The sequence below is a fragment of the Pteropus vampyrus genome, unplaced genomic scaffold (assembly GCF_000151845.1).
Source record: "Pteropus vampyrus isolate Shadow unplaced genomic scaffold, Pvam_2.0 Scaffold151, whole genome shotgun sequence".
NCBI lineage: Eukaryota > Metazoa > Chordata > Mammalia > Chiroptera > Pteropodidae > Pteropus > Pteropus vampyrus.
Genome location: NW_011888932.1, coordinates 3,807,478 through 3,822,269, shown reverse-complemented (window position 1 = coordinate 3,822,269; position 14,792 = coordinate 3,807,478). Strand labels below are relative to the sequence as shown.

The window sequence follows — 14,792 nt, the reverse complement described above, 5'->3', positions numbered from 1 at the left end:
GTGTGTGTGTGTTATAGTTCTGGAAGGGCACACGTTAGTTTCTTTCCAAGAGTTGTCAATGGTGTTTATTTTCACACTGTTTTCAGAGTGTTAGGAAGAGTTTTCAGTTTCAAACATATACTTTTGTTCAGTGAGCATGAACATGAGAATTCCTAACTGGAAACAGAGGAAATTCTGTTAGCCAATAAAGGGAATAGCATTCCAAAGACAAAGTCTCTACCTTATATATGGACATTTAAAAGGCAAATAACTTACCCCAATGTAACAAAGCCACACAGAATTTTTTACAAGTCATCTTACTTCAGGGAAGTACACCTGAAAAACAATAAATCTAAAACAAGTACACACACAGAGAAAAACACACATACCCACCCCCCCAAAAAACACCCAGAAACCTGACATATATACAAGCTATCTGTGAAAAACATAAAAGGATTATAAATAAGTCTTCAAATTTTAAATATCTATAATACTCTAGATCAATATCAGAGAAGTATCTTACATTAAAGTACAACTATAAGTTTATTCCTGTGCACATGCTATTTTACATAATTAAAGCAAGCCACATACTTATATATTACATAATCAAAAAATTGCCTTTATCTTTCCTATGATTCTACAAAGCCAAGTGGTTATAACGTAGTAATGACCATATATTTATTTCCAATAAAGAGGAGAAAATTTCCCAATATGCTTTTGGAAACCTACTGTTTATTTGCAGATGAGGTTATACTCACACTGGAGAGTTACCAGAGTAATTCAAGGAAAGCTGGATGGCTGAATATATCTAAATGATAGAGTGACTTCAGAGACAAGCTTTCCCACGAATTCTACTCAATTTGAATCACATCATGAATAAAATTATTTGTACTAGTATGTCATGAATTAGAATGCTAGTATTATTTTAATATATCAGGCTTATATTTGTAATAACACATAAAGACTTTTGATATTCCAAATTTTTTTATCTAAAATTAGGGATTCAGTTCACTATGTGTAAATTAATATGAGGTAAAAAGCCCTGAATCAGGTGTCAGGAGTTTTGGGTGTCAATCTAGGTTCTTTCACTAATCATCTGTAAGACATGGAACGTCAATACTCTAGACCCCAGGTTCCTCATCTACAAATCAGACTGGTGGACTGATGGTCTCTACAATCCCTTTCGGAGCTGCCCATAATCACGGGAGATTTTATTTAAAAATATTAGTCACATCTTCACCACAAAGAATATTATTAAATATTAAGTGAGAAACATGTCTCATAAGACATATCTGTGAATTTGATACCATGTGATTAGCAAACAAAAATATATTTCTTTAGTTCACAACTTAATGACTCATAGGAAGAAAATGAATGTGTATAAACATTGTGCAGTCTGGTAAATTTGTTTTTCAGACTACCAGTTTTTCAGCAAAATTTGGGTTCTTTATACATCGACATCATAATGTTTCTTTAGGATTTCTAAAAATTGGTTCAGTTTAGAATCCTCATTAGCTAATCAGATGAAATGTGTGCAAATTCTTCCTAGTTTCTTATGCTACCTGTTTCTGATATAAATTTTTCTCATAAAATAAACACAAAAGCAAGTTTCATACTTAGGATGTGTCATACATACAACATATTGCTAGACTAAGCATTTTAAATGAACTGACTAGTAACTAGTCATTTAGTCCAATAATTGATTTGACTCACTTTTTAAGCTAACTGAATATTATATGCTGAGTTAAGTGACAAAATAGATGAGTGATTTTTTTCTTACATCAGACAACCATTCTTCTATTTAATGTTCCATGAAAAACATAAACTATTCTTAAGGCTTGAAATTCCGCAGTCAGGTTTTGCTCTTATACAACAAAGAACCAATCACAAGTATGAAAAGGGCATAGACGCAACCTTGAAGAGAGTGTGAAAGGTGGAACCTTCCATAGACTAAAAGAGATAATACCATATGCATTCTAAATTGCACCAGAAAGGAATCTAAGGAGGTTTACAAAAACACAAATAATACAGAAAAAAGGTGACAGAAAATTTTAAACTGTGAGGAAAAAAATTTGCAAAGTAGAAAATAATGGTAAGGTGACCAAAATAGTCTAATATACAAAACAGCATTAATTCAAATACACTTCTTAAGGGCGAGTTATTAATTTGCTTTAAGCTTTATCACAGTGAAATTGTTCAATTATAAATTCAGAGTACTTAAAACCAACTCTTTAAGGAAAATGTACAAATAATCCTAACATTAAGAATGGAAAGAAATTTTGCCTAATTTTTTAACAGGTAACATCCTCATGAACATCCTGACAGTAGTAGGATTTCAAGAGAATTTCAAAATTCAATAATTTCTCACCCCCACAATTACCAATACCCCATTCTAAGCCACCATGATCTCTTCCCTTGAAGATCAAAAGAGCCTCCTAACTGGTCTTCCTGCTGCAGTACTCACTCCTCAATTCAATCTATTCTGAATGCAGCCGTGAGAGTAGTCTTGTTAACACATAGGTCAGATCATGTCTCTCCTTCCCAAAACATGGCAGCACTCTTCTTTTCACTCAGAGTAAAAGTCCAAGTCCTGTTCAGCACTACAAGGTCCTAGACCACTGTTCCCCCTCTGACCTCATCAACCACTGTTCTCCACTACGCTCAAGTCACCTTCTCAGAGGAGCCTTCCCTGACCAGCCTATCTAAAATTTTAACACCGTCCCCACCTAAACATGTCATATCTGCTGTTTTGCTTAATTTGTTTCTCGTTATTACTCAACACTAATGTGAATATGACCTGTTAATTTTCTTGTTTATTATCTCTCTCTACTAGAATGAAAACACCAGACCAAAGGATTTTTTGACTATTTCCTTTTCATCATTATATCCTTCACACATAGTAGGTACTCTATATATATTAACTGAATGCATGAGTGAATGGCAAGATATGACTCCTTCTTGAATTATTCTTAAAAATAGGCTGGTGGCATCACACCAAGACAAAATTGAATAAAAGCGATCTTTAAAAGAGGCTTTCCAATATCATCCAGGTTCAGCTCCTTGAGAATTTGGCTTAATACCAGAGAGAATTTCAGAATGGTTGTTCTAACCATTTTTGGATATGGACCTTGTTGAGAATTTGGTGAGAGCAATGTACCAACTGCCAGGAGGAGGCACATATACCCAAAATTAGGGTTATAATTTCAAAGGGTTAACCAACTCTCTGAAATTTACCCAAAACTCTCAGATTAAGAACTCTTGGCATAGATAAATAAATGGAGTGCTCATTCTTCAGGCAATCCTCCACAAGTATAGCTCCATGAATTGAGCCATTGATGGACAACAAGTTGAGGAGTTTGAGATAATACCGTCTAACATTCCTCTGGAATGTAGTCATTCTATGTTGATAGTTAAAAAGAGTGTCTTGTTGGAAATACTTGAAGAAATCTTTATAAAGTATACAAAGACTCATCCATTGTCTGATCTAAATGATGCATCCATGATACCTGGTGGTGCAGGCAATAATTCAATTTGTATTATCACACCAAACACCATGTATTAAACACATCACTGACTTTTTAGTTATTACTATAAACTTTAAACAAAAGGAAAATAAAAATCTATATTCTACTAAATTATATTATGGATTTTCAGAAGAAAATCAGACTGTTTAACTTCTATCATAGAGAATTCTTTGTGTTATTTTTATATATAAAATTCTACTTAAATATGGAACGGAATAGTCTCAATCAGTGTTTGAATGAGTGATTGGAGAAAGAAAATTATTTACAACTTGCTCCAATGATCTCAAAAAGTCTCTAGGTTTGTAGAAAAGTTTATGAGTAAGAAAAGCCAGTCTGACAATTCTGTTGCCTTGATGGATGAACTCAATAAACTCCATCTGCCACTAATTTTTGCTTTTACCTTCTGCTGGGTAAGCTATCTATCTTTCACTTAAATAATAACATTTAACCATTTTATTTAAATATAAATTAAAAGTATTATTTCTTCAAGAGTCAAAAATTTAACAAAATAAATATAGTCTGGTCTACTTCTAGTAACCTTGTCATATAAAGTATGTTTAATTTTATGTCTTCATTTAGGATAGAAATTAGTCATGTTATTCCCATCAAGTAACTGTTAAAGATTTAAATTATTTTTGAAATTTAAAAAATATATCATCCTCATCATCCTGACATAAGCATTTTTCACTTTGAGACATAATTTCAAGTATTTTAATTCATGATATGACTCTAATTGTGTGACCTTGTCACAAATAAACTCCTTGAAAATGCAGAGGGTTAAGCTATGATTAATAGACATAGCTGACATAAAGTTAACAAAATTGAGTCAGAATAGGCACCTTACTTACAAAGTAACTTAAAAATCTGTACATAAATCAATTCATTTAAATATTAACTGAATATTTGGTAAAGTGTAAGTTACCACACAAGGTGCTAGACATATATATAAAAATTAACAAGAAATCATAATTTACTTTAAGAAGTAAAGAATCAAAATAAACAATCATACTTGCGATTGTTCATTTTATGACTTTTTAACATGTCAAAATACTATAATGCCAATACGAATAAAGTTACTTTGGGACTTCAGATTCAAGATGGCAACCTGAACAAGTAAATTAACTTTCTCTTCCTCCTTCATTTAGAATTACAGTAAAGTAAATCATTTCAACCCACTAGAACAGAGGGAATGAAAGGGTTGACAAGCAGCAAAAAGATTTAAACAAACTTCTGAAAGATGAAGCAAAGATTAATGAAGTAAAATGAAATAACTATTTAGGATATTTGGGGAAGGAACTTCCATCAATGAGGAAACAAATCTACTTGGCAAAACCCTGGAGAGGTTCTGAATCGTACAGGGCAGAAAGGTGATGATGTGTGGCTAAAAGAAGAGGACATTTTTGACTCTGTATGTAATATCTGACTTCTTCGTCCTCTTACAGACACATCACGACGGCCAAATCTAGTTCCCTCTAACTGGCAGGGGAGTGATTTACAAACAAATGAAAATAACTTTAGTTAAAGTAGAAAAAGAATTTATTAAAAGTACTTCACAGAACCTCAGCAACAGCCAGAGAACCTGACTAATAAAACACATAGCTGAGAAACACACCCAAAATCCCATGCAGACTTTTCTAGAAAAGACATCCTGCCACCCCACCAAGACACTGCATTAGTATAGGCTTGGCACCAATGTGGTAAAGACCTTATATCTGCCATATAAGGGGATGGGCCTTCAGTGTAAATGGCAGCTCCTCACTAAGTACTTGAAATGAAGCCTATCGGTTGGCAAACACCGCTCATGTGCACAGAATTCACGTTCTTCCTATTTCTTCACTAATAGCCTTGCTGACTAGAGACATTAAGACATAAAGCAAGTCTTCAGTATAAGAGAAAATCTTGTAACAAGAAAGACAAAAGAAAACTTATCATAGCAGATACAGAGATAAATCAAAGAAAAAATGTTCATAGTATCCTCAGAGACATTTCAGAAGACTTCGCATTTATAAATTCAAAGACTGTTCTAACAAAGGAATAATCAGAGGAATAAAGAGCTTTTGAAAATTAAATGCATAGTTGTAAATATTTTTTTCAATGGAAAGTTTAAAAAACATTTGCATAATTAATTCCTGCCCAAAGTAGGGGCAGGACGCAACAGAGAAAAGATGCTTATAAAAAAGTTCTATACTCAACCAACAGTATTTCCAGAAAAGGAGAAAAAAAATAATCAATAAAATTTTATGAGAAAATTTCCCACAGAGCTAAGAAGAGACACAAGTCTTCAAACTGGTGGGGGGAGAGGGGGAACTATCAAGTTCTAAAAAGAAAAAAATTCAATCTATTCCTAAATATATCATTAAAAAATTGCAGAACAAAGAAGATAGGAAGTTTCCTGAGAAGAAAACACCACTAAAGGAATTGAGAAACAGAATGGAAACAAGTGTTTCAGACCAAAACACTGAAAACTAGAGGACAATCCAGTAATTCTTGATGGAAAATTACTTACAGTTTAAAATTCTATTAGCCAAACAAGTATCAAAGAAAAACAAATGTAATTTCAATGACTTAGAAAATTTATATCCTATGAATCTTTCTGAGAAGTACCTTTGTGAGGTATTCCAGCAAAAGAGGAGTAAACCAAGAAAGAAGAAAACATGAATTCAGGAAAGCATGACTACAGCTCAGTTGATGGCTCTATGGACTTGAGAATGACCAGCACAGATAACAGCTGGAATACAGATGGAGGAAATGGCTAGGAGGAAGGTAGGAATGGAGTCAGCATGGTACATAATATAATTCTGAAGCTGCAGAAGATAAAACAAAACCCAGAATAACACAAGAGAAAAAGGAAGTTATAGTTCAAAATTGAAGCCACTAGTCCAAATCTGAATATGAGTTCAGTGGTCTTCAAAAGAAATTAGATTCCAAAAAAAAAAGAGAAAGTAAAAAAATGAAAATTAAGACTATAAAGAAGGCCCACATATCTTCTCTCAATAATAAAAAATAAAATTAATTGAAAAAGCTTTACAAAAGTCCTGTCCTAAATATGAACCAAAATAAAATACGGCATAATTTTGAGCAAATGCTAAAGAATCCATTGTTTAACAACCAAAAAATCATTTATTTACAACACACCCCAATTTATTGATTTTTCAACTTTTTGGCTCAATCAATAGACAAAAATGAAAGATTTAATTACTTACAATACAAAACATAAAATATTATCAATAACCTCCACTGTATAGGTGTCAAAATTTGGGTTGTATAACTATGTAAGGAGAAATAGTGAGAAAGCAAAGGGTGAAATATACCAACCTCATGAGCAGGGAGTCAAGAGAAACTAGTGAATGGAACAAGAAATAGTGGTGGGAATTACAAATGTAACCAATAAAAGAGCTCAGAAAATTAATGTAATTATATTTGGAGGAGGAAAGAGAAGGTGAAACTAGTAGGCTAAATTCTCTTCTACCATGATATCTGTTTAAAGTTGTTGAGGAGGGGAGGGGAGAAAACTGAAAGAAGAAAAAGCAGTCAGTAAAAGGATATTATTTAGCCCTAAAGAGGTAGCCACGGGTTTAAGAACCGAAACCAGAAATGATTCGTTAGTTGTTCCCAAGGTCAGGACTGACACAGCGAGGACAGTATGTCAGAGGACTACTGTTTTTTATTACAGTAAGTTTTTGTAACCATGTGCATGATTTATTTTCATGCAAAATTATTATTCAGTGTTTTTAATTAAAATGCTATGAGATTTCAGGAAAAAAAATAGCTACTAATAAAATCCTAGGGAACAACAAAATGTTCACAGAAGTAAAATTTTAGTTGAATTCTAAGAAATACCAAGGAAGAGAGTATTTTTTCCATTTTAAGATTCACAATATTTTAACACCTGACATCAGGATCTTTGTGAAAATCATTGTCATCATACAATCACTGTTGGCCTGGTAGCAGCTGCTATCCAGTTGTCATTGATTGCATACATACAAACTGGACACTTTCCTCATGACAGACTGTACAATTTTAACCCATCAATATTTTGGTTAACGAACTATTAAATACTTTTAAAAACCATTTGATAAAACAATATGAGCCCTGAGTGTTATCCAGAAACCTTATGTTGATCTCTTATGGTAAGATCAATAAACATCAGAATAAAATTTGCAAAATGGTCCAACTTAGGTAGGAGAAGATCTCAGCAACAATAGAGAAACATTTTTTTATGAAGTGCGATGTCAAAATATTCTCAATAACCCAGAGTAGGATATTGTTTGGGAAAATATTGACATCAACAGCACCAACTTGAAAACTGATTCAAGAAAAACCAGATTCTGAATAGGAAAAAGAATTCCTTAACCAATTTCTTTGATTTATACTTTCATTATAAGAGTAATGAGTTAAACAAAAATCTTTATTTAAATAATTCTTAAAAAGCTCTCTCTGTGAGTATAAAATAAAAATTCTAAAGGATGAGAAAGCATTGCATAATAGTTAAATAGGCAGAATTTTTCTTTCTTAACAGTACAAAAATGATGGTTTATCTTAAAAATCCATGATGTCTGGGTTTAAAGAATCACAACTACCTAAAAGGAGTGATATTTAGAAATCAGAGAGATTACTTCTAGCTTAGGGGAATCATAATTCTAGTTTAGAGGAGTAAAGATTTAACTTCCCCTTTGAAGAATGAGGAAGATATGAAGCATATTGCAAGTATTACAAAAGAGATTCCCACAGAATTTATGGTCAGTAAAAACCAAGATCAGCCCAAGGATACCAATAAAAGACAAAAAGAACTCCTACGTGAGAACAGATTTGCAAATTTAAAATCAAAAGACCAAGAAGCCACTTGCCCCGATGACTGCGTTTTATAGAAAGAACATTTTTATATTCTGTTTGTTCTGTCTGAAAATTTTTTTTCCTCCAAATCAAACCTGTGACTAGCAGTGTCGTTGCAAGATACCCAAGTCACTAGAGAAATACCCAGCTACTACCTAGGTAGGTCTAATATGATAAGTATGTCATAATTCTAAGAGATAACATCTTAATAATATAACAGCAACTACAGTTGTTGGGAGCTTATAATATGTGTGTCAGTATGCTTTCTGTTTATAATGTGTGTGTCAGTATGCTTTCTGTGTACATGCGTGTGTTTATCTATGTGTTTATACTTAATTTTCTCTTTCATCTCTTAAACACTGACCAGTTTGGTTCAGAAATTTTGTTGGTGCATACAGAAATCTAATTGTCCTATTATCTCATGTTTACAGTTTCTTAATTTTCATAGATTTAGACACCCAAATAACAGCTGCTAGTTAAAGTAAAATGAGAAAATATAATTCTGAGAAAATCTAAATTGTCCTATGCCTTCGCAAAACAGATATTTAGTAACAGCTGTTCTTAAACATGAGTCCACATTTTTAAAGCCTATTATAATACCATTATAGAAGCTCCTGAGAATCTCTATTTGGCTCAAACCTTTAGCTTTTTATTTAATACAAACAGATAAAAGTTATATGTTCCATAAACTTTATAGAAATTATTGGCCCAGGAGCAGAGCCCCACCACCACCTACCTTCTCTCCCTTCCTCTTTCCCTTTTTTCACTCACTATTATACACACATGTATACACACTTGTAAGTCCGTACTGTTTCTGGATTTTTCCCCACTAATGGGCAAAGACTTTAAAATTGATATTAATATCACCACGCCCCTTTAGAGTCTCCAGTTAGGTCATTTTCATTTGCTAGTCCATAGTACTCTAGTTTGATTTAAAGAGACCTATAGGGTACCACAGATTGTTTTCAAATAGTTCCCAAAAGCATGACTCTCTCCTTCAAGATCATCCACAGTCCACCAGGCAATGACTCCCCACAGCTCTGTTCTTTCCTCAGCAAATATCCATACTATGCTAAGCAGAGAAACAACTGTAACTCAGCTGAGTGGATTACCTAATCATTTCAACGGCCAGGCAAATACTCTCCCACACTAACTGGAAGTAGACTGTATTCACTTTTGGGAAGACTTTATTTGGTTCCAAAAAATTGTATAATCGAGAAGACTCTAGCCTACTAATTTTAAGAAAGAATAAGTAACTTCTGACTTTTATTTGGTGAGAATCAATATCTCCCAAAATTTCACATAGCTTACTTTAAACATATTAAATGTTTTCAATTCTAAAAAAGATTTTAAACTTCCAAGTTCATGCCACTTAAATTTGACAATGATTTTTTACTACATATCCAGCATTTCTGTGTCTGATATTTCTTTAAAATACTAAAATTCACTAGAAAAATGTTATAATGATATTAATCACATCTTTGAGCTTGGTGTGTCCATAATGTAGATTCAAGGGTTACAAAAATAGATATATTTAGTTTTCATGTTGAAGCCTACAGGAAGTATGAGGATAATCATAACTTATAACTATGGAAAAAAGTTTGTTATATATATAAATATGTATGTTAAAATAATATCCCCTCCCCACCAATAAAACCCTACAGAAGCAGAAACATAATTCAAGAGAGTCACTCTGTGGCAGCCTGACCCTGTCTGGCCATTTCCTGCTAGAACAAGTTCGTTCCTGGCTGCCCTTCCCCCACCTCAAGGACTCTCCGGCTAACATCAGATTTTTCATAGCTTGCCAACCAATTAATGTTCTTCTTTATATCTGAAGCTGTGTAGGAATGACAAGGCTATATAAAACCCCCCAGGTCTCCAATCCACACAGGCAACAAACGTTGGCTAGCACCTGGCAGGCGCTGTGGGGAAATCATTTGCAGGCAGACCTCTGCTGCCTACAAGATCTGTAATACTGCATGGAGAAATCGCAAGGGTCTGTGGGACCCAGAGAGTAGTTGGTCTCACTGTGATCTGTGACTACAGTGGGAACATGCGGGCACAGAAGTTGCAGCAAAACTGAGGTTGTATTGGCCTGATGGCCCTTGCCTCCCTGAGATCCTGCTTCACCCAAGCCACGAAGTACCTGCAGCCCATTGACAGACAACCTCCCCCGCCCTGCTTTTCTCTGGAGTTGCACATTCTGCGCAGGCAACAGACCTCAGCTATCGCAGTGAGCGCATTTTGGGGGAAACAGTTGTAGGCAGACTACTGCTGCCTATACGAGCTGCAATATCTCTTGAAGGAATTGCAGGGGACTGTTGGACTGCCCCAAACAGCAGATTGTCTCCATGTGATCTGTGACTTCTGCAGAACCATGCAGACACAGAAATGGCAGAAAACTGAGGCCACTGGCCTAATGGTCCTTGACTCCCTGAGATCCTGCCCCATCCAATACACAAAGTGCCCGCTGCACTTTAACAGGCAGCTGCCCCTGCCCTGGGGTGGTGTATTCTGTACAGTCAATAGATCTCAGCCAGCGAAATGAGCAAAGTTCAGAGAATACTGTGACGAGAAGATCACTGCTGCCAGCACGAGACACAGTATCGCTTGGGCAGATCTCAGAGGTTTTGTGGTATCTGACTTTGTTGAAGCCCACAGTCCCACAGCTGGCAGCAAATCTGGTGCTGTGTAGGCCCAATGGTCCCATGCCTCACTGAGACAACACCACAGCTCATCCACAAATTATCTGTGGCAAGCCTGCTTTCAGGCAACCCAGTTCCATCCTATGCTTTCCTTGAATTCAACAGCAAACGACAGCACTTAGTTCATGCGACCCATGCAAAGCTCATTCATCTGGGAGAAGCATTTGATGTCAGGCCACAAATTCATGCCCGCGAACTTCAGTAATTCTTAAATAGAGCTTGGGTGTTTGCAGGCCGGAGGTGGGCAGCAGCTGATCTTGCTATGATTGGAAACTTGTACAGGGAGACACAGAGACAGTGCTGGTATGTAAACTGACAATGCAGTGACAGGGGGAAATTTACTCAATAGACCCAGGAGCCTCCCGGGGTCCCTGCGCCACCCGACATGCATATCGCCCGGAGGCTCTTCCAATTTCAGAGACTTACGGGCAACTGATAGTCAGTGTCAGGCCTTGAGGAGCACTGATCCCTCTGCTAAACTGCCCCAGGTCAGGGATAGAAGATAATTGACCGCTGCCTACAGTGTTGTCTCTTCCACTTACTTAAAATTCCAGCGTAGGCAACAGCCATCCGAGGATCACTCTGTAGCTCCCACCAGGTAGCCCTGAGCAATCAAAGGCAGCAGCTGACCTTGATCTACTGGGGACCTCCTCCCAAGGGACCACAAAAACAATGTACCTGGAGGCCGGCACGAGACCACAACAGAGCAACTCCTGACTAGTCCCATGAGCAGTACACACAAAGAGTGGTCTCAACAAGTACACAAGCCTGCTAGGGAAAATCCCACTCAGTGGAGTCAGCTCCCACACAGCAACTCTTACCCTATGGATGCAGCTAATTCCCACAATTAGTCAGCCTGAGGTACAAACACCAACAAATGCTTAGCTACAACAGAAGATCATACACGATCCACACAAAGATCACGTCCAGAGCCCCCTGCACAGGGGATCAGGGAGAGTGCGCCACTAGGCCACACAGGACATCTTCCAAATAAGGCCATCTGGCCAAGGCTGAGAGATGAAACAAATATTCCTAACACATAGAAATGAATACAGAGAGGCTAGTAAAAGGAGAAAACAAAGAAACATGCCTTAAATGAAACAACAGGAGAAAATTCCAGAAAATAAGCTAAATGAAATGGAGGCAAGCAACCTATCAGAGACAAAGTGCAAAATAATGCTTAGAATGCTCAATGAACTTAGGGGGAGAGTGGATGAGCACAAGGAGAACCTCAACAGAGAGATAGTAAGCATAAAAAAAGGACATAGAAACCATAAAAACAGAGCCAGATGGAAATGAAGACTACAATAACTGAAATAAAGAAGGATTCAACAGTAGTTTGGATGAAGCAGAAGACCAAATCAACAAACTAGAAGACAAGGTAGCAGAATACACCCAATCAGAAAAACAAAAAGAAAAAAAAAAATTTTTAAATGAGGATAGTTTAAGAGACCTCTGGGACAACATGAAGAATAACAATATCTGGATCATAGGAGTACCCGAAGGAGAAGTGAGAGAGCAAGAGACTGAGAATCTATTTGAAGAAATAATGACAGAAAACTTCCCTAACCTGGCAAAGGATTTATACTTACAAGTTCAGGAAGCACAAAGAGTCCCAAACAAGAGGAATTCAAACAGATCGACACCAAGATACATCATAATTAAAAAGCCAAAGGTCAAAGACAAAGAGAGAATCTTAAAAGCAGCAAGAGAAAGGCAGCTAGTTACTTACAAGGGTTCCTCCATAAGAATGTCTGCTGGAAACTTTGCAGGCAAAAGGGACTGGCAAGAAGTATTTAAAGTTAAGAAAAAAAGAGTATCTACAACCACAAACACTCTACCCACCAAGGCTTTCGATTAAAATGGAAGGTGAGATAAAGAGTTTTCGAGACAGGGAAAAGCTTAAGGAATTCATCACCAACAACCAGTATTATAAGAAATGCTAAAGGAACTACTGTAAAAAAAAGGAAGGCGTAAAAAAGGAAAAAATAAATACAAATAATAGAATGGCAATAACTATGTACCTATCAGTAAATGTAAATGGATTAAATGCTCCAATCAAAAGACACTGGGTAGCCAAATAGATAAGAAAACAAAACCCATGCCTATGCTGTCTACAAGAGGCCCACTTCATATTAAATAACACTCACAGAATGAAAGTAAAGGAATGAAAAAAGATATTTCATGCAAATGAAAAAAAAAATGAAAATGAAAAAAATCCAGGGTAGCAATATTTATATCAGATAAAATAGACTTTAAAACAAATGCTATAATAAGAGACAAAGAAGGGCATTACATCGTGATAAAGGGATCAATAAATCAAGAGGACTTAACCCTAGAAAATGTATATACGCATCCAGCACATGAATACCTACATGTATAAAGTAATTATTGACCAACATAAAAGGAGAGATCAACGGTAATACACTCATAATAGGAGACTTTGACACCCCATTGACACCAATGGACAGATCTTCCAGACAAAAAAATCAACAAGGAAACAATGGGCCTAAATGACATATTAGATCAGATACAATCGCCCAAGACTGAATCAAGAAGAAACAGAACATCAGAATCAACCAATCACCACTAATGAAATCAAATCAGTAATCAAAAACCTCTCAAAAAACAAAAGTCCTGGACCAGATGACTTTATAAGAGAATTTCACCAAATTTTCAAAGAAGAATTAATAGATATTTTTAGAGCATTTTACCCCAAAGAAGCAAAATATACATTCTTCTCAAGTGCACATGGAACATTTTCCAGGATAGCCTACATGTTAGGACACAAAACAAGTCTCAAAAAATTTAAGAAGACTGAAATCGTATCAACCATCTTCTCTGATCACAATTGTATGAAACTAGAAATCAACAAGAAAAAAACTGGAAAATACACAAAAATAATGAATGAGTTATTAATGAGATCAAAGAAGAAAACAAAAGATATCTAGAGACAAATGAAAATGAAAACACAACAACTCAAAAATCTATGGAACACAGCAAAAGCAGTCCTAAGAGGAAAATTCATAGCAATACATGCCTACCTCAAGAAACAAGAAAAAGCTCAAATAAAAAATCTAACTTTACACTTAACTAGAAAAAAAAAAACAGCAAACAAAGCCCAAAGTGACTAGAAGGAAGAAAATAATAAAGATCAGAGCAGAAATAAACGAAATAGAGTCTAGAAAAACAACACAAAAGATTAATGAAACCAAGAGCTGGTTCTCTGAAAGGATAAACAAAATTGACAAAACCTTAACCAGACTTATCAAAGGAAAAAGAGAGAGGACTCAAACAAATGAAATCAGAAATGACAGGAGAAATAACTATGGATTCCATAGAAATACAGAGGATCATAAGAAAACACTACGAGCAATTACGCACCAACAAATTGGGCAATCTGGAAGAAATGGATACACTCCTAGAAACATACAATCGCCCAAGACTGAATCAAGAAGAAACGGAACATCAGAATCAACCGATTACCACTAATGAAATTTAATCAGTAATCAAAAACCTCTCAAAAAACAAAAGTCCCGGACCAGATGACTTTGTACGAGAATTTCACCAAATATTCAAAGAAGAATTAACATCTATTCTTCTTAAACTATTCCAAAAAATTCAAGAAGAGTTTCAGAAGCCTCCCTGATTCCTTTTAGGAGGCCACCATTATCTTAATTCCAGACAAAGACATTACAAAACAAGAAAACTATAGGCCAATATCTCTTATGAACATTGATGCAAAAATTCT

General features: G+C 35.5%; 1 protein-coding gene across 1 annotated transcript in view; it reads right to left on the bottom strand.

Annotated features, from left to right (window-relative positions):
- LEPR (leptin receptor) overlaps window positions 1–14,792 on the bottom strand; it is a 94,971-nt gene that overhangs the window by 62,804 nt on the left and 17,375 nt on the right. Inside the window, exon 3 of the mRNA XM_011369583.2 lies at window positions 256–315. Coding sequence (XP_011367885.1) covers window positions 256–295 — 40 coding nt within the window. The 5' untranslated portion in view covers window positions 296–315. The remainder of the gene's footprint in view (window positions 1–255; window positions 316–14,792) is intronic.